This window comes from Balaenoptera acutorostrata, chromosome 4 (genome assembly GCF_949987535.1).
Source record: "Balaenoptera acutorostrata chromosome 4, mBalAcu1.1, whole genome shotgun sequence".
NCBI classification, from domain to species: Eukaryota; Metazoa; Chordata; class Mammalia; order Artiodactyla; family Balaenopteridae; genus Balaenoptera; species Balaenoptera acutorostrata.
Window position 1 is genome coordinate 35887860 of NC_080067.1, and position 22520 is coordinate 35910379.

The following is a 22520-nucleotide window of genomic DNA, read 5'->3' on the forward strand; positions in this document are numbered from 1 at the left end:
AGCAGATATTGCTTTCTTTTTTTAAAAAACAAATTTATTTATTTATTTATTTTTGGCTGCGTTGGGTCTTCGTTGCTGCACGTGGGCTTTCTCTAGTCGAGGCGAATGGGGGTTACTCTTCGTTGTGGTGCACAGGCTTCTCATTGCGGTGGCTTCTCTTGTTGCGGAGCACAGGCTGTAGATGCGTGGGCTTCAGTAGTGGCACACGGGCTCAGTAGTTGTGGCTCGTGGGCTCTAGAGTGCAGGCTCAGTAGTTGTGGTGCACAGACTTAGTTGCTCCACGGCATGTGGAATCTTCCCAGACCAGGGCTCAAACTCGTGTCCCCTGCATATTGGCAGGCAGATTCTTAACCACTGCACCACTAGGGAAGTCTGCTTTTTTTTTTTTTTTTTTAAAAGACAGATTGAGTTTTTGTGGCAACCCTGCATTGTTAGATGATTGTTATCATTTTAAAAAAATATTTATTTATTTACTTATTTATTTTGCTGCACCGGGTGTTAGTTGCGGCACGTGGGATCTTTAGTTGTGGCATGCGAACTCTTAGTTGAGGCATGTGGGATCTAGTTCCCTGACCAGGGATTGAACCCAGGCCACCTGCATTGGGAGCTCAGAGTCTTAGCCATTGGACCACCAGGGAAGTCCCAATAAAGTATTTTTTAATTAAGGTATATTCATTTTTTAAAGACCTAATGCTATTGCACACTTAATAGACTACAGTGTAGTGTAAACATAACTTTTATATGCACTGGGAAATCGGACAATTCCTGTGACTCGCTGTATTGCGATATTCACTTTATTGTGGTGGTCTGGAACTGAACCCGCATTATCTCTGAGGTTTGCTTGTATATGGGGATCAGTTTTCTCTTGAAGTTCATTCTTCCTTCTAGATGAAAAAAAAAAAGATTTTAATGCTAACCAATTCCACTAGTCAAAATAAAAGTAATGCAATAGAGCTCATGTACATTGAACCTGGATAATATGAGCCTTTCACGTACTTGTGATCTTAACAGAACCCCAGGGAGAAGACAGTACTCAAAATGGTAAATTTTGAGCCAAAAACCAAGAGTTAAAGAATACGTTTTAGTTGTTTTCGCTTTTATAACTTCCCTCAAGTCAGAGTGTGTAGGCAAATCGCCATTTTATATCTCTATTTAAGGTCAATTCTGTGTTTGTTCTTTTTCCACATAAATGAAAAGAATTAGTTACCATGTCTGGAATGCTGAATCTGAAAAAACTGAGGTACAAGAACCTTATTGTGAATTATACAAATAAAGGAAGTAAGCATTAAAAAAAAAAAAAAAGCACAAGGCACAAGGCATCTGAAAAATGAAAGTAGAGTCTTTGGGCTAGAGCGAGTTTATGACAGAAAGATGTTGGGACAAGGCTAGGTTGGGCCATGTTGTGAAGTGTCCTAAAAATCAAAGCTAAAGAGTTAATGCATCCCAATGGCAGTAGGAAGCCACTGAAGTTTAGTTAATCCTCAGATTTTACCTATATTAAACACTCAAGGGAGTTCATGAGATTAATATACAATCTTCTAAGGTAAAAGGAAACATTCCTAAAGAATTATAATTCCTTGGCACTCAACATGCTAAAGAGCCAATTTAGTCATCCCAAATCCGGTTTTCTAATACTTGCTCTGCTACTGGTTCATTGATGATGGGAAAGATAACTTCTCTAGGCCGTAATTTCCTCAAGTGTAAATCAAGATCATTTGAAAAGTTCCTTTTAGCTCCAAACTCAATTATTCTCATTCTCCTGTTTGACTTTCTCGTAACAGTGAGAAAAGAAGAAAAACCTGTTACTAACCCATTTAATGATATTGAAATCATGGTTTTAATTTTGTACAGTGGAAAAGAAGTCACACATGCATTATTCACTGAAACTTTTATCTGTGGAGAGCACATATCTTTATTTTTTTGACTACTGGGCTATCAAAAATTATTTTTCTAGTGTCCTTATAAAAAAGGGCTCAGTCAGACGAATGGATAAAGAAGATGTGGTAAATATATACAATGGAATATTACTCAGTCATAGAAAGGAATGAAACTGGGTCATTTGTAGAGACGCGGATGGACATAGAGACTGTCATATAGAGTGAAGTGGGTCAGAAAGAGAAAAACAAGTATCGTATATTAATGCATATTTGTGGAATCTAGAAAAATGGTGCAGATGAACTGGTTTGCAAGCCAGAAATAGAGACACAGATGCAGAGAACAAATGTATGGACACAAAGCGGGGACAGCAGGGGGGTGGTGGTGGTGATGGGATAAATTGGGAGATTGGGATTGACATATATACACGAATTTGTATAAAATAGGTAACTAATGAAACTAATTTAAAAGGAAAAAAAAGGGCTCAGAGAGATCACTTATCCCTTCCAACATGTGAGGACATAACAAGAACCAGGAAGCAGGTTCTCAATAGGTACCAAGTCTGCTAGTGCCTTGATTTTGGACTTCCTAGCCTCCAGAACTATAATAAATAAATTTCTGTTATTTATAATCCAAAAAAAAAAAAATTATTTTTCAACATCACAGATAAAGAAATTAAGCAAAACTACTTTTAAAAATGTACTCTTGAATATGTGAAAGTGAATAACATTACTGATTTGATCTGTTAATTTTGTGCTGTACAGGAAACACCAATAGTAAATTTGTCACAAATTCATTTTCAAAAAAAAGTTGCGTCCATAAAAGGACAAACTTTTTTTCTTTCTTCTTTAAATTGGCACCATGAAAAAAAATTTTAGCTTCCTAAAAGCAGAAGCAAAGAGCTCATGAAAACAGCAGTGTCCTGTGTGGGTATTTTGCAGTCACTCTTATGGTTTCTAGATGGTTGAGTGAGTCAGGAAATCTCGGCTCTAGTTTCTACTCTACCTCAACTAGTTCTGTGAGGGCAAATCCACCATCTATCTGGTTTTACTTTTCCTTTGAAAGACTTATCACAGTTATGGTCGTTTTCATTGTATTGTCTTTTTCCTCACTACTGGACTGAAAGATACCTGAGTGCTGAGATTCTGTATTCACATATCTATCTCCAGATCTGGCACATAAGTTACTCAATATTCACTGAATAAATGAATTTTTTACTTATCTGTAAATGGAGGCAGTTGTACTAAATTTCCCGTCATTTTTTAAAAAAATAAATTTATTTTTGGCTGCTTTTGGTTCTTCATTGCTGTGCATGGCTTTCTCTAGTTGCAGTGAGTGGGGGCCACTCTTCGGTGCGGTGCGCGGACTTCTCATTGCAGTGGCTTCTATTGTTGCAGAGCACGGGCTCTAGGCACGTGGGTTTCAGTAGTTGTGCCATGTGGGCTCAGTAGTTGTGGCTCACAGGCTCAGTAGTTGTGGCGCACAGGCTTAGCTGCTCCGCGGTATGTGGGATCTTCCCCGGCCAGGGCTCGAACCCGTGTCCCCTGCGTTGGCAGGCGTATTCTTAACCACTGTGCCACCAGGGAAGCCCTCTATGTCATTTCTATCTTTGATTCTTTGATATGAATTTACTTTGAATTATTTAAGTCCAGACAGTTGAATTTTTCCCTTCAGCTTGATTTCTAGCATTTTATTGCTCATTAGCACTCTTTCCAGATTTGGACATTTTTGTTCTAACTTGAAGATAAAGTGGTACAAGCAGCTAGAGTGGGACTGTGTTTAGACAGGAGAGGATTCTCTGAGGGAGTGTCGTAGAATCTGCTATTGAACCCAACTCCTACCTCTTAAAGTTGTGGTTTGCATCTAAAATGACAAGTTAAAAAAACTAATACGTAGGTAAATGTAAATCAAACTTCAGAACAATTTCTAAGTGGAAAATCTGATGATGTCCTAAATTTTACAGATGCTAAAAGCATAATAAAATTTTGTTGCTGAACCTCCCAAGAATATAATCCAGCACTACATGGTAGTCCTTTGTGCCAACAAAACTCCAGGAACCTCAGTGACAATAGCCATGGCCTTGCAGTTGAGTATATACATTTCTTTAATGTAAATCAAAGCCTATTACAATGCATTCTGTTACAATGAAAATCTTCACTTATTTTGGAAGCCCAATCATTTTGAGCAACATTATGTACAACCCAACAGATACAATGAAATCACTGACAACTCCTTGAAACGTTATAGCTAAATTACAAAGAGTAACTGGATAATGTAGACAACCCCGATAAAGTATTTATTCTCACATCATTGTGCTCAACATTAGATGACATATAAAGTTCAACTGGGAAAGGGAAATCAAAAAAAAAAGAAAAAAATTGTGCTTTTTCCTTGAACCAGACTCAAATAATGAGATGAGGGTAAACCCCAGTTGGGAAAGTATTTAATTCATTGTGCTTTTGTATATTTTTCTTGCTACCTATTCCCAGTTAAAACCTTAAATTTGTGCCTCTGGATACTATTTCTTTTAACTTAAGTACAACATACCAGGCGTTCCTTAAAATCATTTTCTATTAACTATAAAAAGTATACTCAGGTAAGAACTCTATAAAATCATTTCCTTTTAGAAGGCATCAAATATTCAGGGATCTTTATTTTTAAAGGGTAAATGAAATGACATAGCTTTCATTGACCCAAACATGCATAATTCATCCTTAAAAATGCACCCAATTGGTAATGACACATGATATACAAAGGGAATGCAACTTTACATATGTAAAATGATTGCTCACTATGGCAATTTAACAGTCAAATTAACAGACATTGTACATTAAAAAAAAAACAAAACCCTCAATGTCTTAAAGCCAGTTATCTATAGGAAACCAAGGGAAATTCTGATATGGAATAGTTTGACTCAAAGCAAAGAATAAGGCACCTGCTATGAATTTAGAACAATAACTTTCATTTTTTAAGTTACAACAAAATAGAATTAGTTAACCAAGACACTTGTTTCCAAGAGGGAAACAAGTACAGGGGTTGATTTCCTGGGTGAGAAAGGCAGGTAACAATGCAGGTAAAAACCTGCTGGCCCAAGGTCAGCAGATCCCTTTCCTATTCTAGTCAAGTTCCTAAAAGTCCTTAACCACTCCTCTCCTTCATTCTCCCCATACTTAGGGGTACCAGAGGCTCTGAGGTTCACACTGTATATAGACTAGGTAGTAGATTTCCCTTCTGTTCCTCTTAAAACAGCTTATTTTCAAGAGGTATCCTGAGGCAATTAACACAGCAAACAAGCAGCTTTCTTTCCAACTCATTAACACATAGACACCTCTCAGGCTTTTTTCATCATTATGGCTAAGAATTTAAATAGCCAATACTTGAAATTTTCAACAGTACCAGAAAGCTCAAAACCTGCCTTATCACTCACCCTTACCATTAGTAAAAAGAAAGTTTGATCAATCATAACCTATAAAACCATACAACAAAGGGAAGACTAAAGACTGATCCTTATCAGTAAATCCATTTAATTTCACATGACACTTTAGTCTGATGTATCTAGTACCCTAACAGAATTTTAATCATAAATCAAGAAAAAGCATTTCCAAACTGATTTGCAGTCGATGTGCCTTTTTGGTATTAAAAGTGCTATTAACATGCTGTCTTACGGCACACTGGACTCAACAGTATGTCCTGACGAGGCATCCATTTTTAGTACTATTTTTCCCTAAAATGTTGTGAGCATAATAGACCCCTTTGATATATTAAAGTAATTCTGGTGAAATCAATGGTGATATAAAAAACCTTCCCTGACTTTACTCCACCATGGCTGCTTTTAGTGAAACCGAAGTGACTAAGTTATAAAATGCTCAACCAAGTTGTTTTCTTATGGCCTCTTACGTTAGTATATTCACTCATGCAAAATCCAAGGTAGTGTAATAGAAATAACATTGTTAAAATAGACGTTGTGGCTATAAGCATCTCCCTTTATATTAGGCATTTAGAAGCTTTTTAAAATTTTTAGGTGCTAAAGATTTCGGGAAAACTAGGCTGTGTAGTTGTTCCATTTATAAGCACCTTATTACAGGACGGTTACATGACCCTCTATGGGAGTGTGCTTTGAATTCAAGAAATAGTAGTAAAGTGCCTAGCTATATAAAAACCGTAGGATTCCAAATTTTAAATTAAGCTAATTGCATTTACACATTAGGGCTAACAAGATCTAGACCCTGTCTACACAGATTCAATCTAATTACCTATATTGTATACTGTTCTAATAACCACATTAAAAAAAAAAAACTTACTCTTTACTGACTGAATAAGTAGGGTCCACTACTGTAGCTTAACAAATTTTATTGCTTTATTCATGTGGTGCTTTTGCAAGGCACTGTGGTATGGACTAGAAAACTTGGAATGACTTGTGAAGAAACCTTGGAATGACACATGAAGGACGATATGAAAAGTCATTCTGAGGCAGGATGCTTTACTGAATTGTTTTTAACCAGGGTATCAAACATCAGGAATGAGTTCAAGTTAAAATTCACAGGAGAATGGAAACATCTTAAGGTCAGTCACTTCACATGCCCATCCTGATACTTTGAATAATCTGGAAAATTGCTGTAAAGAGAAAGAGCAAGTATTAAAACATGCTTGGAATAAAACAGGCCTGGCAACTGACAAATATTAAGGTAGTTCAAGAATCCAAGAATACCCTTACAATTACTTGCAAATACTAGATAACTTCATAGTAATATGAACACAGGCCTACCTTAATAATACAATTTTTTTTATGCCTCAGCTTCCTTGAATTTTATGCCAAAATGTCTAGAGAGTTACCAAATAAGCAGTGATTTTTAGAAAGAAATTAAAGCACCAAAGCAAAAAGGTTTTTCTAGCATACAATTATTTTGGTTTAACCCTAAACATTAGGTGTACTTGGCCTGTAACATATGCACATTTCCTCATTCTCACAAGGCTGAAATTCAATAATCTTTAGGTTACATAAATTGCTTGGCTCTTGGCCATTTATCAGGAAAGCTTCCAATTGGTATGTTTAGGAGACAGGCAAAGTGAAATGTTCAAGAGAAACCTCAGTAACTTTAAGATGTCACAACGTGTAAAACAGAAACATGTATTTCCATATTAACAGCTTGCATATTAAGATGAAGAGAAGAAATTCTGTAATCCATCTCCATGGGCAAGAGTCTACTACTCTAACAGCAGTCTGCCCTGGTAACTATTTTTCCCTACCATATGTCAAACATTTCTTTTATTAAACTAAAAACATTTGTCTCGCACGTTAAATTGCCAATCAGGTACAAGTTCCTCTACAATGAGTCAATTCTTTGCACTAGCTTTACTTTATAAAATACATCCAACTTTGACATAAAGACATTAGATTTTGGAACATGTTAAATTAAGTTCGAACATCCGCATGTACATGATGTTCATAAGCTTCTCTTTCGCAAAGGTTGCATAATATTCTAAATTCTCATTCTGGGAGGTGTTTTTGTTTTTTGTTTTGGTCTAATATTTGTCAACTCGATCATTACTAAGGAGCTGACCTCCTTTTCTGCTCCCCTGTGAGCTCAAATCAAGCGGGGAGAAGTTTCTAGAGCACCACCCTCTGTGCATATGTGGGACAAGTAACTGGGTTCACATAAAACAGAATTATGCGGAGCTCCCGGCAGGTGGATTAAGAACTATGCGGGCAGGATTCACCACTGATGGATCACCACGTCATCCCCAACCCGTCATCCAACACCCTACCCGATGGTCGCCCCCAAAACACTTACCAGAACCACAAACAACAAAAATGAAGAGAGCCAATAACCAGGGTCCTACAGACGCCTTCTCTTCGGGAGCATTTCTCTGCAAAAAGGAAAATCCACGGTCTCCAATGCAAAAAAAACCACTCTGACCCCGAGCTCTCACCCTGCACCCCGGGCCAGGTCGCCGGGTCCCTGCACCTCACTGGTTTCCCCTGCGTTCCCGAGCCGCCCGGCTCCGGCACCCACCTCCCTGAGCTCCCAACTTAGCGTCCGGCTCGCGGCCTCGGGCCCTTGAGTCGCCCGGGTCTGGGGAAGAGAGCTCGGCGCGGCCTCGGGGCCCGGGCCTCATACCCGGCTGCGGAACCGAGAGGGGTGCCCGCTCTTCCCTTACCGAGGTCTTGGCGACGTTGCCGCGCTGGGTGATGTTCTTGCTGTGCTTCTCGTTGGCCATACGGATCCGCTGCTTGGCGACCATCTTCGCGGCGCAACCACCTGCCCCGGCCACCCCTGGGCCTCGCTCGCTCTCTTCTCCTTGGGCCGCTACGAGCGACGCTCCGCTCCCGGTGCCCGCGCCGCCGGAGCGAGGAGGCTCTCAGGTGGGGCGCTAGCTCCGGCCGCTGGGCCTGGGCACGGCGGGCGCGGGGGCTGAGCCCTTAGCTGGGCGCGGGCCGCCGGCTGACTGACGACGCCGGACCGTCCGGTCGAGCGAGACGGGCGCACGGGAGGAGAGCAGGCCGCCGGGATCTTCTCGCGTCGCCGCTGTGGCCTCCGCCGGGAGCGTAGACTGAGAGAGGAAGGGAACGCAACGCTACACAACGCAACAACGGGACGGTGCAACCCGTCGCCTCGAACTACTTCGGGTTCGGCTGCCAACGTCAGCATTGGGCCGGCTCCGCCCCGCGGAAGTGCACGCTCCGCCTGCTGAGGAAGAGGGAGAGGGAGGGCGAAGGCCGGCACTCCAGCCTTAGCCCCGCCCCTCCACGCTCCGTAAAGTGTTGCCCCAGAGCTGCGCGTGCGCGTTCGGGCTCCTTTTTCGTGTCTCTCTCCGACCGGAAGTGAATTGGCCCCGAGGCTGGCGGCCCCGGAAACACCAGTTCGCCGTCTCACACCGGAGGAGACGTGTTGGGGCCGGGTTCGGCTCTCGTGAACTCTGACCCAAGCATATGAGTTTTTCTTTCCGGGACAAGATGGCGCCGTCCACGCCGCTCCTTACAGGTGAGCTCTGAACGAGCAAGGGATTATTTCTTTAGAGCAGTATTTTTTGTGTCTCTAACCTTGGGCACCACCCGAGAAGCCTTGGAGTCTGATCCGCCTTTTCTTGTGGATTGCAGGAGAGCCGGAGGGCCTTTTGGATTTCTTGGTGTAGCGTGGCAGTCGGAAGTTAGGCTCTAGCCTCGGAGCTCCAGCATTCCCCCCTCCCTTTTGCTCATCCATCATTCTTTCCTGACACTTCAAGTTCTACAGGAATAGAGGAAGGGGCATAAGAACGAAGAGTGCTAGTGGGATTTGTTACTCTGGGTCTGCAATACTGGTGTTACACTAACGCTTACTTGGTGACAGGCCCTGTTGACAGGGTGAAGTCATTTAGCTCTGTAATAAGAAAAAAACGTAAACGTATGACTCGGTCTACTAGAATAACCACGCACTTAAATACACCTGAATTTAAGTGATACCAAATCCTGCACTCCTTGCTTTAATGAAATTTGTGGGACTCAGTAGGGCGAGTGGAGCTGCGGTAGTGTAGGTTTTAAGGGGATGAGAATGTGTTCTGGGGTGGTAGCATATAATGAACATTATAAAGATAAAGTAGCAACGTTAGAACATTACAGGATTCCTGAGGTTTCGAAGCTGAGGCAGAGTTTATAATGTTGGAGAAGATAATAAACTTAGTCTTAGTGTCAGCGGTGACTCTGGATTACAGTAATGGCTGGAGTCTCATATATGAGCATCAAGTAAGGAGAGGGGAGTTAGGAGGGAAAAGAAGGCTATAAGTTCCCAATAACTTAATAACATATTAAGGAAAAAGAAGCCATTGAGAGAAAGGTTGTCTACTTTTGAGGAAAGGGATTATTTCCCCGAGACTTGGAAGGAACCTTAAAAAGCTTTTGCACTTTTCACCATTCTACATTTTGAGATCTTTGTTATTAAGCACCCTGCCCATTCATATTCAATCTGGCTACCACAGTTCATTCACCAGACATTTATCAAAAACTGACTAATTTGTTAGATAACATGCCAGGCAGATACTGCTTAAAAAGTAACTAAATGAATTTATTTCTGTAGCTTCATAAAGGTAGCTTATATGTTACTTATAATTTTGGAATACTAAATGCTTTTTTTGAACTTTAATTTAAAAATTGGTACATTTTAAAATTTGATCATTTTTTTTTCACTTTTAAAATCCTTACAGTGACTGCTTGCAGGGTAAATTCCATCCTGTTTAGCATAGCATATGGAACCCTTTATAATCCTTGAATAGCTCTTGTCATTCATTTTACTCCTTGCCATCCTATCCTATTTTGTTCTCCATCAATACTGAACTGCTCATAAAACCCTTGAACAACCTATTTCCTCAGTCTAACACTACCCTCTTCCTCTTGATTTGGCTGACGTCTTTTTATCTTTTAAATTTCATTTTAGACATCATTACTTTGTGAAGTCTTTCCTTACTCTTCCCAGATAGTCTTTCCCCAGCCTATTTTGGTACCTCATATATACTTGAGGTTTTTTTTTTTTTTTTTTTTTTCCACTTATCACATAGGGTAATTATCTAGCTGTTTAGATGCTTTTCTCCCCTGCTAGACTGTGAATTCCTTAATGGCAGGGGCAGAGCCTTATTCATCCCTGTCTTCTCAGTACCAAGTACAATGCCTGGTAAACAATCGACACCAAGTGTTTAATGGAAGAATAACTTAATGAATGATAACCACTTTATCTGGAGTCAGATTAACCAAGAGTGACAGTTTTCTTCCAGTGCTTAAGATCAAGGACTTCGTAAGAGCTTAAGGGTTATCTAGTGCGTCTGCTCCGAATATTCTCATATTTATAGCAGCTCAGAGAAATTCACATTGCAAATTGGCAGAGTCAGGATTATATTCAATCATTCAACTCCATGGCCCATTTTTCTTTCAGTAGAACACACTGATTAATCTTTTAAACATTCTTAGTATAGGTATTTCAGTCAATAATAGATTCTTTTACTTCCAAAATCTTTTTTTAAATATAGACTTATGGGACTTTGGAGTTGTGAATAATTTAAAGATTATGCAGTAAATTTTATTAGTTATGACTTTCAATTGGAAATGACAAAAAGCTAAAGCAGATAAAAAGGGGATTTTTAAAAAATTAATTAATTTATTTTTGGCTGCGTTGGGTCTTCGTTGCTGCGCGTGGGCTTTCTCTAGTTGTGCGAGCGGGGCTTACTTATCGTTGTGGTGCGCGGGCTTCTCATTGCAGTGGCTTCTGTTGCGGAGCCCGAGCTCTAGACGCGTGGGCTTCAGTAGTTGTTGCATGCAGGCTCAGTAGTTGTGGTTTGTAGGCTTTAGAGCGCGGGCTGAGTAGTTGTGGTGCACGGGCTTAGTTGCTCCGTGGCATGTGGGATCTTCCTGGACCAGGGCTTTGAATCCGTATTCCCTTCATTGGCAGGCGGATTCTTAACCACTGCACCACCAGGGAAGCCCTGAAAAGGGGATTTAAAAAAAAAAAAAAAAAAAGCTCATGTAACCTTAAAGCTTCTACTGTTATATTCAGGTATTCACATGACTCTAAAAATCTGTTTTTCTTCCTCCTTAAGCTCTTGCTTTCTTTCCGATTAAACTTATTCTCAGGCTAATCTTCTAATCGGTAGCTCCAGGTTTACATTCAACCAGCTCAACAGCCCCAGAGGAAAGTGCACATCTGTGTCTCAAGGCTGGCTGCCTTTGGCTTGGCTCATGCTCATCTTTGAATCAGTCAATTTTTAATCAAATCACCAGGACCAAATTATATCCTCACCCCTGGATATTTCCCAAAGGAAAACTAAAGTCTCCTAAAAGGGGGGCCTGGATGCTAGGCATGTAAAACAACAATAGCCCTTACATGAAGCCCCTACTGTCCAATCAGCTTGCCTAGTTGAAGCCATTGAGATAATCAAGACTGAGTCATTTTCTTAAATTGATAAATACTTCAGTGGATGTAAGCATTGGAAAAAGTATCATACTATAATGATCACCATATCCCTGGCATAGGACCCTTGTTTGTTGAAGTCCAGTAGTTTTCTCATATTAACTCAGGCCTAGAGCAATAAATGGTATGTGAGTATCTAGAAAGGCTAGTAAGTTTTAAAAAGATACTATGTAGGTACAGTATTTAATGTAATTGTTGTTTTTAAACAGTTATTCTGTGTGAAACTCTGGCATTTATTTGTTGCTTTAATGAAAAGAACTTAGCATTCTAGATTTTTCTTTCCAGTAGAACATATTGCTGATCCTTCTTGATTAAAGGGGAAAATCACTAAAAATAAGGAATCATATCAGGTGTCAATACACTATGTTAAGCTATCCCCACATTTTACTCACTGTTTTACATTTAGTCGCTTCTAATTAAAATGAATTCCTCATTAGAAATTCATATGTAGAAAAAAATTGCTTCAGTTATTGAAAAGAGTTTGAGCCCATATTTATTTTTGCTTTTATTAACTTATAATGCAGTTTATGTTCTGTCATGAACCTGATTTTGTGTTTCTTCTGATAAACTTTTGTATATCCATGTATTCAAGTTTGTATAAGAAGTTGCTCAAACTAATAAATCCAGTATAGTATCTTAGTGGTTCCAAAATGTCTTACAGCACTTTCTCATAGGATGCTTCTATGTAGGGAAGTGTGAAAGAAAATATTTGTTTTAAATAGTGGCTTACATGTATGAACAAAACTATAATGACTCAATATGACTTTTATGATGAATTTAATTGATAATTAGTTCACATATAACAGACATATCTATTGTAAAGCATCATGTACAAAAGTTGTCTAATTTAATGGGAACCAACAGTATCATCAGTGTATGAAGTAGCTTTGATATGTACTTTTGTCTTGCAGAATACGTTTTTATCTTAGTACAAAAATCTTGGTCTATTTGATTTTTAATTTTAATTTAGCACCTCTGTCCTTTATTCCCTGGCAAATCAGTTCTTGAGAAATGTTGACAGACTTTTGATTGGTTTTATTTCTTGCCGTATTGTGAACAAGGTATTACCAAAAAGGGATGGGCTTTAAAAAAGCCTTTTTATTTTGATATAAATTAAAACTTGAAAGAAGTTGCAGAGAGAATAAAGAAAGTTCCTGCATATCCTTCACCTAGCTTTCCCCAATGATAATATCTTATAGTGTATTATCCAAACGAGGAAATTGACACTGGTGCAGTCGTATTTACTAAACTGCTCTCCTTATTTGGATTTTACTAGTTTGTGCGTGTCTATATTTTATCACGTGTAGATTCATGTGGCCACCACTATCAGAATATAGAACTGTTCTATCACCACAAAGATGTTTACCCGTTTATCGTTGGACCCTCCTTCCAACTCTAACTGTTGGCAACCACTGATCTGTCCTGTATCATGATAATTTTGTCATTTCATGAGTGTTATATATCCTGGTGAAAAGCCAACCATTTTTTTTTTAGTAAGTTTTTATAGCATGGCCGAACATAATGATTTGTGATAAATATTGAATAGCAACCTTAATATAATACAAAATTATTGAGACTACCTAGTGAAATTATCTTGATTATTATTCAAGGGACAATTGAAATGTACTTCTAAATTTCAAACAACAACAGTTTGCCTTTTTTTCTCCATCTCTATGCAAAATACAAATGTATTTTCCTTAAAAAAAATAAAAGTGTTATATAAATGGAATCATAGACTATGTAACCTTTTAATTTTTGTTTTCAAAGTGTTCTTTATTTAGAATGTGAACATATGCATGTTGAAAAGCTGATTAATCTAGCTGATTAATTTGACTCAAGATTTTGCTTCTCCAGAAACATACTAAAACCAGTAATTGAAAGCCACATGAGACTGAATGCTACTTGAGCAAGAAAGACATGGCACTTTTCACACTGACTTTTCTGTCGGTGTTGCCTTCTGAGATTTTGGGTTCATAATCTGCATTATTAAGTTAAGTGGGAGTTTTGCTCCTGTCTTAGTCCATTCTGGCTCCTGTAACAAAAATATCATAGACTGGGTGGTAAACAACAGAAATTTATTTCTTACAGTTCCGGAGGCTGGCAAATCCAAGATCAGGGCACTGGCCGGTTCAGTGTCTGGTGATCACCTGCTTCCTGGCTCATAGACAGCCATTCTGCACTGTGTCCTCACATGGTGGAAGAGACAAGGGACCTCTTTGGGGCCTCTTTCATGAGGGCACTAATCCCATTCATAAGGGTTCTTCCTTCATGACCTAATTACCTCCCCAAAGCCATTCCAAATACCATTAGGGATTAAGTTTCAACATATGAATTTGGGGTAGGGGTATGTAAACATTCAGTCTTAGCAACTCTTTTGGGATCTTCTACATGTCTTAGTTTGGGATGTAAGTATGAAATAGAAATTTTGGAAAAGGAAAAACTTGTACCCGTACTGGTTGCCCTGAATACCCTGAAAGTTCCCACTGCTGTGGCCAGAAGGCTACCTTCATGGGTTCTGAGGTACAGCTGCCACTTTAATATAACGTACGAAAACTTTGAATTTTCACCAAGTAAACATTGTGGTCGGTAATAACAGCAAAGTCAACAAATACAGAGGACCAAGGTCACTAGGTACAAGTGTCATGAGAACACAAGAAGCTGAGATGAGCTAGGGAAAGCTGTTTTTCTTTTTTGCCAGTCACTTCAGGCATGTGTTAAGGCAGTAGAGCATGGTTTGATTGCATTATCATATGGCATATTTTAAAAGTATTTCGGCTTCATTGGGTATACACTGATAATGTACCGTTTTGTTTTCCTAGGTAAGTATGAGAATTTTGAAAGAGCGATTAGTGAGTTAAATTGTCACTGCAGCTTGTGGGAGGGACCTCATTAGGCTGACAGAATTTTATGCAACCTAACGATAACGTGTAATCTGACAACTGCAAACCCCCTAGTTTGGGAAATTCGTTTTTTATTAATCCCTCAAATAAATGTTCATTAAAACCTTAACTGTAGTATTAAGAAAAGAATGGCTTGTTTTCTTCTAAATCATAATGTATCATACATTATATTGCAGCAGACGATTGATTTGGTGACAAGAAACAGCACAGCTTTGCCTGTGTAGTAAGAGAATTTTGATGCAATACTTGATTTTAGCCAGAACGCCAAGAAGCAGTTGAGAATTTCTGATGCCAAAAATTAAACTTCATAGTTTTCAAGTCTTCTAGGAAAACATTTCCTGGCACAAAATGTTTACTAAATGTATTAGAGATTTTTAGAATAGATATCGTCAGTGTTTCATTCAAGGTGTAGCAGTAGACTGAGCTCCTTTTGAAATCATCATTTTGAGTGTAGTGATGGACTCATTTTTTAAGATCCCTACTGCCTAGCACATGGAGCTGTGCAGGGGCCAGGTATAGAGCCTTGTAGGCAGTAGTGTGAGGAGTTTAGATTTTGATATATGTAGAACACTTTGCTAGACTCCATTCTATTCAAGGGCAAACTACCCACAGCAGTTTGGCGACTCAGTTTAGTATATGAGGAAACATGGTATCCAGTTGTATACTTGTGGATATCTGACCAGAAACTCATTATTCAATTACGTGTTTACTCCCTTATTTTTCATCATTTCCACTAGAATGGAAGCTCCATGAGTACATAGATTTTTATCTTGTTTGTCAGTGGTTCTTTTACTTTCATTCTAACTTAAAAACAAAAAAAATATTTATTTATTTATTCATTCATTCATTCATTTTGGCTGCGCCAGGTCTTAGTTGCGGCATGCGGGATCTTAGTTGTGATGTGCAAACTCAGTTGCGGCATGCATGCAGGATCTAGTTCCCTGACCAGGGACTGAACCCCAGGCCCCTCGCATTGGGAGTGTGGAGTCTTACCCACTGGACCACCAGGGAATTCCGTCATTCTAACTTTAAATTATTTACTTAGGGAAGGTAGATTATATTACTTTCAATATCTGAAGATTGAGCTAGTTAATTTACAGGTAGAAAATTGATGTTATGAGAACTGTCCCTTGAGAAGGGAAAGGAAATAGGGATCAGAGTTGGAGCCAAGAGTGGCCCCTAGCTACCAACTTTGATGCTGAAGAGTGGGAGATTTCTGACTAGCTGGCAGAAAAGGAAGCAAGTGAAATTGTAGCCATGGACTTCAGTAAAACTTTTTCTTTTCTTCAGCTCTTATACTGTTGCTGCTAGCAGGAGTTCTAGCTGATAAAATAGTTACTCATCACCAAGTCCTGTCAGTTTTCTCTCTTGAATATTGAACACTTATTCTTCACTTTCCATTTCCACTGCCCTACCCTAGTCCAAGTTTTGTATTGTTTTATTTTTTTGTGGCCGTGCTGCTCGGCTTGCAGGATCTTAGTTCCCCCCACCAGGGATGGATCCCGGGCCCCTGGCAGTGGAAGCGTGGAGTCCTAACCACTGGACCACCAGGGAATTCCCAAAGTTTCTATTATCTCTCCTGTGGGACTAGTGCAGACCATCCTGAGTAGTTTCTTCACGTCTTACTGCCTTCTGGTTCACTCTCTACACTGTACCAAGTTGAGCTTTTCAAATTGCAAGTCTGGTTTTAAAAATCTGCCTAAAACTTTTTTGAAGTTTCCCAACATTCTTAGGCTGCAGTCCAACGTTGCCTAACTTAAGCCACAGGATCCTGCTTGGTCTGAGCCCTGTTTTCTTCTCCAGATCCACCTCCTTCCAGCCACGCAGGCCTCCTTTCCATTCCTGTGACACTGTTATCTCTCTTGTCACGGAGTTTCTGCACCTGTTACTGTTCTCCTTGCTTGTTAACTGCTATTCATCTTTCAGATCTCAGCACACAAATCACTTACTCAAGGATGCTTTCCCTAGCCTTCCATTTTTAGATTAAAACTCCATATTATTCACTCTAGTAGCCTCTTATATCTTTCCTTTGTAGCACTAAATGCAGTTATAGATTTCCATATATTTGACTAATTATCTGATTAGTTAGGTCAAGGACAAGGCTGATTTTCCTCCCTATTGTATCTGCAGTACTCAACATAAGGTTTTGGTGGTAGTTTTTTTTTTTTCTCCAGTAAGCATTTGCTGAATGAATGAATCATTTTATTTGGTTCAGCTTTAGAAGCTTCTAATTCAGCCATTTTAAAAAAGTATAATCTAGTTCTGTAGATGTTTTTGCTTATTTAATCTTGAACTTTGTTCCCACTTAATTTTTTAGACTATTACTATCATTGGGAGCTTACTAAATGAATGTATCTCATCCTGTTTGTTCTCTTAGCTTGAGAAATTGTAAATAATAATGTCATATTTTTTAAGAACTTTGAATGAATTTATACTATATTTTTATGTTATTATTTTACATAAAGCACACAGTATTTTAAAGTTTATATTTTGCTGATTGGGGCACAGATTCAGAGGTGGCGATGTATCTAAGGTTCCACAGTCAGATAGGAACTGAGGTTTACCTTTGAGTTCATGTCCTTTCTACTATAGTACAACTGCCTTTCACTGGTGACAGTTACAATTTTGAGTTTTTAATTATAAAAGTTACTTGAGAGAGTAAGCTGATACAAAGAAGATTTAACTTAGACTCAGCTTCTAATTCTGTTTCCAACATCCATACGTTTTGAAAATGAGATTAGAAAATAATGTGAAAACATAATACTAGGATCACTTTTTTCCATTTGAATGAAGGAATATAAGTATGAATGTTGTATCTCAATGCAAATGCATAGATTTCTTGTAAGATAGATAAAAGTGGATTTATTGAAGTAGTCTCCTTACAGACTAAATGAATATGCTCTATAGGAAAAGAAATAAGAGGGATATTACCTGTCTTAGTTCAGGCTGCTATAACAAAGTACCACATACTGGGTAGCTTATAAACAACAGAAACTTATTTCTTACAGTTCTAGAGGCTGGAAGTCTGAGACCAGGGTGCCAGCACGGTCAGGGTCTGGTGAGGACCCTCTGGTTTGTTGGCTGCCAACTTATTGTACCCTCTGTGTTTTTCTTGTAAAGGTACTAATCCCGTTCATGAGGACTCCACCTTTGTGATCTAATAACCCCCCCAAAAGGCTCCACCTTCCAATACCATCACATTGGGATTAGGGTTTCAACGTGAGGATTTTTGTGGAAACACATTCAGTCCATTGCATTACCTATTTATTTCTCAGCAGTTATATGATTTTATGCAAAAGAGGAAGAAAAATGTGCCCTTTTAATGCTGATGTTTGATAGTTCTGTGGAATGTTTAATGATTTCATTAGTATTTTGACTGAAAGCTTTTTTTTTTTTTTAACATTTGTGATAACTGAGTATTTATTAACAAAGTAATGGTGGTTCTTTCCCTTTTTTTTCTTTAGTCCGAGGGTCAGAAGGACTATACATGGTGAATGGACCACCACATTTTACAGAAAGCACAGTGTTTCCAAGGTATGGTTTATTTTGTCGAGTAATGTTATAGAGAACTATACAATGCATTCTGAAGTATTTTTGTTGTTATATTCTGAACAAAAAAGAAAAAGAACAGATAAGCTAGTTTCTTGGGACATATTATGTAATATTAACAGAAGATGGAAAGAATGAAAGAATGCATATTCTCTATCAAGAAAAATGATCTTTAGATTTGAAAATAATAGCTTAAGCATGTTTAAAAGAAAAGGTGTAGACAATAGTGTAATTCAGTTCGTGCCTCTAGCTTAGAAGAATTTTATCTTAGGGACTGAGGAAAAACCTGCAAATCTGATAGCCAAACCACTGCCTATAATCTTCGATAAATTATAGAATGAGAAAGGTATAAGAAATGAAGAAATATAAAAAAATATATACATATAAATATATAGCTAGATAAATAGACATTTTTCCCAAAAAGAAATAATGGAAAGGTAAACCAAAAACTAACAAAAGTGATTATCTGTAGGAGGAGAGAGAATTGCAAGATCCAGGGGACATGTCTGTAAATGAACTTTGGTATATATAGTTTCAACTTTGGACCAAGTAATTGTTTTAAATTAAAAAAAAAAATTGAATGGAAAACGGGAACAAGTGAACCTAGCTTTATATTAAGTTGGTGACAGCCATATGATGATATGCAATATTCTTAAATGCATTCAATAGTTTTATTATTAATAGAAAATTGATATTGTCCTTTTCAATCTATTGTAGGGTAAGACAAATAAATAATTATATTAATGTCATTAGGAACCAAAATTTCAGCATAAGAGTGAAGTGGGGAGATAGACTTGCATGTATCAATATGAATTCATGATTTCTTTTCATAAAAACATTTGTATTTCCTAGTTCTGTCCACTCTAAAGGCCTAGAGCCAGTGATAACCTGGTAGCAGTAAATACCTCACAGATTATGATCTCTAAATGCCATTCTTCACTAAAAGGAACCAGTTCCTTGGAGGAGTGGTCAACTCCAGGTATAGGACAAAAAATGTATGAGTTGAGCCATACATATCTTGTGCCAGAAAGCGAGGAAGTTATAAAAGGCTAATGGGGTTTTGCTAAACTGTCACAGGAGTCAACCTGAAGGGGTTTATACCAACCTTAGATGGGACAATTTGAGCATTAAAAAGAATAATGACTCTAAGAATTAAGACATGTTAAGTATATAAGTAGTCTCTAAAAAAATCCTCCTCCCTCCAAATCTTATTGGTCAGCATTAGAAGTCGATGGGATCCTTGTTTATTACTTTGAAAATTGATAAAGAAAGAAAAAATCAAGCATTTATGTTGCCTTTCCTATACAGACTATTTTTCAGTAACCAAATTGTTGATGAGGAAAACTTCTTTATAGAACAGTAATAAATTTAAAAAGAATGATGGGATTAGATAATCACCATTTCGTTATCCTAAAGAAGTCATGTATCAGTGGTCCTCAAACTTTTGCACACATCACAATCATCTGAAGAGCTTGTTAAAACACAGGATACTGTTCCCTCTTCCGATTTTCTGATTCATTAGATCCAGGGCAGGGCCCCAAGAATTAGAATTTTTAACAAGTTCCTAGGTAATGCTGACACTGCAAGTCTAGGGACCACACTTTGAGAACGACTGATCTACACAAATGATCATTAAAAGATGCTGTTAGATGAACTGTTGATAGGGAACTTTATAATCAGGCTGACATCATCTGACTCTATTGACCATTTTTTTTATTAGACTCAGTTCTCTAGAACCTTGTTACAGGAAATATGGGCCCAAGATCAGCCATACTGGCATCACCTTGAGCCAGTGCAGAAATCAAACATCAGAACATCTCAGGCCCTACTCAGCTTACTGAATCAAAATCTGTATTTTAACCAGCTCCTCAATGATTTGTATGCACATTAATATTTGAAAAGCACCACTTTAGAAAATAAGAGTCTGTGTTAAAGCTTTTGTGCTGCATTTCATTGGGGTGTGCAGTCCCAAGGCAGCAGGATTGAGGGGGAAAGGGAAATGAGACAAGGAAGAAGTGAAAGCAAATATAGAGTGAGGTGCACTGAACTGACCACAGATTCACAAAATCCATCCAAGTTGCTTGGTCATGCAGAGTTTCTCCAGAGAGGTTGTATAGAACCACTGTGCCTTAGAACAATCTATTTTGAAGAGGATGGGTACGAAATTGGTCTGCAGCCAGAATCTTCTTTTGATCTGTTCGGGTTGAATCTGAGTGCCAGTGCTTCTCTTCCTGCTACTGCAATAGGCATAATGGAAGCCGTGCTGAAATGTGGCCATCATTCTTGGAGAGTCTGAGACAACCAGTGGTGTTAGGAGATGAGGTGGCCAGGTCTCTTCGTTGAATAGCTGGTGCCTGGGAGCAGGAAGGATTAGGTGAGTCTGAGGAGGCGCATAATGAGTCCACTACAATCTCAGCGTCACTAAGAGTAGAAGAAGGAGACATTATGTGTCTCCTGGTAAGTTGCCATAGGAACTATGCGGTACTTACCTTCTATGAAGATTTTTAAAAACCTGCTTCTAATCAAGCTTTTAGATGAATGGTCCTTAAATTTGGCTGCACATTAGAATGACTTAGGGAGCTTTTAAAAAACCGGATATCCAAATACTAGGTATTAAATGATAGTAAGGAATTATTGTTAATTTCATGAGTTGAAGTGGCATGGTGGTGGTTCTGTTTCTTAAAAATGCCCGCGTCAGTTGGAGACGCATACTGAAGTATAGAGTAAAATGATATGACATCTGGTTTTGCTTTAAATTATTCTGGCATTAAATATGAAAGTAGGGAGTAGATTAAAGAAAATTGACCATGAGTTAATAATTATTTAAGCTTGGTGATAGGTGTGTAGGGGGGTTATCATACTTTTTCTCTATTTTTGTGTATATTTGAAATTTTTCATTTAAAAGATTGTTCCAGAAGGAAATAGACAAAATTTTCCAATTGCCAAAATTAAGAAAAGAATTGAAGTCTGGATACTATAGTCTAGGAAGCTTGCCTTCATTCTTAAACATAATTCTAGAATGAGTTATTAAAAAGACAATTTATAATCATTACAATAAGGAGGTAATTATTGGAGTCAAAATGAGCTTGCTAAGAATAAATTGTTTCAAGTTTATCTCATTTCCTTTCTGAGTAGAATTTCCAGACACATCAGAATAGATCTATAAACATGATTTTAGCAAAGTATCTGAGAAATGAGAAAGTCTTTCAGTTGAATGATGTTAGTGACAGAGTTGTCATTGGTTAAGAGCTGTGAAGTCAGCTGACTAATGAGTTGATGTAGTTTGAGGGAAGGACTATTGGTGAGCCACAGGAGCTTGTTCAAAGGTCATCCAATATTCTCATAATTAATTTAGATGATAGCTTAGAATGATGTTTTATAATTTATATTTTACTTAAATCTGTGAGGAATGACTAATGCTTTTAAAAGGGAAAATGAAGATATAAGTAGATATCAGTAGGCTGGAATAATAGACCAAAAGTTGGGTAGGATTTAAAAAGAATAATTGTAAAATTCTGCCTTAAGGTTCAGAAATGAGTTGCACAAGTATAGAATGGAGGACATCTTGGTCATAGCTATTTATGTAAGGGAGTGAGAAAAAAAAATGTTTTAGTAACTACACACTGAGGATAAGCTACCATAATTGTATGATTGCAGAAACACAAATGTCATCTTCAGGTGAATTAATGCAAAGATAGTGTTCAGGGCTTCCCTGGTGGCGCAGTGGTTAAGAATCCGCCTGCCAATGCAGGGGACACGGGTTCGAGCCCTGGTCCAGGAAGATCCCACATGCCGCGGAGCAACTAAGCCCATGTGCCACAACTACTGAGCCTGCACTCTAGAGCCCACGAGCCACAACTACTGAAGCCCGTGTGCCTAGAGCCCGTGCTCCGCAGTAAGAGAAGCCACCGCCATGAGAAGTCCGCGTACCGCAACCAAGAGTAGCCCCTGCTCGCGGCAACTAGAGAAAGCCCACGCACATCAACGAAGACCCAACGCAGCCAAAAATAAAAAATAAATAAAATAAATAAATTTATTTAAAACAACAGCAACAGAAACAAAGACATTGTCCAGTTTAGAAGGGGTGTACTGGTCAGTTCTCTGTGTGTCGTTATTTGACATTTCAAATACTTGTTAGCCACAAAGTTCTGATCTAATGTTGTGACTACACATATGGACATCTGTACACACACGCACACATTTCTGTTTGGGTCTTCATTATCACTGGGAGATGTACTCACAGTAGCCATCTCCAGTTGAGAGA

The 22520-nt window shown here is 38.5% G+C and overlaps 2 protein-coding genes across 7 annotated transcripts in view; one reads left to right on the forward strand and one right to left on the reverse strand.

Annotated features, from left to right (window-relative positions):
- Positions 1-3961: 3961 nt before the first annotated feature.
- Positions 3962-8169, reverse strand: SERP1 (stress associated endoplasmic reticulum protein 1). Its single transcript, XM_007188125.2, has 3 exons — positions 8035-8169; positions 7668-7743; positions 3962-6489 (listed from the first exon to the last, which is right to left on the reverse strand). Exons 1-3 carry the CDS (start codon positions 8116-8118, stop codon positions 6449-6451), a joined length of 201 nt encoding a protein of 66 aa, XP_007188187.1. The 5' UTR covers positions 8119-8169; the 3' UTR covers positions 3962-6448.
- Positions 8170-8711: 542 nt separating this feature from the next.
- Positions 8712-22520, forward strand: part of EIF2A (eukaryotic translation initiation factor 2A) — a 38568-nt gene continuing 24759 nt past the window's right edge. For all 6 annotated transcript variants that reach the window (XM_007188126.2, XM_007188129.2, XM_007188128.2 and 3 more), the window contains exons 1-2: positions 8712-8858; positions 18172-18241. In XM_007188126.2, the coding sequence (XP_007188188.2) occupies positions 8807-8858; positions 18172-18241 (122 nt within the window). In that variant the 5' untranslated portion in view covers positions 8712-8806. The remainder of the gene's footprint in view (positions 8859-18171; positions 18242-22520) is intronic.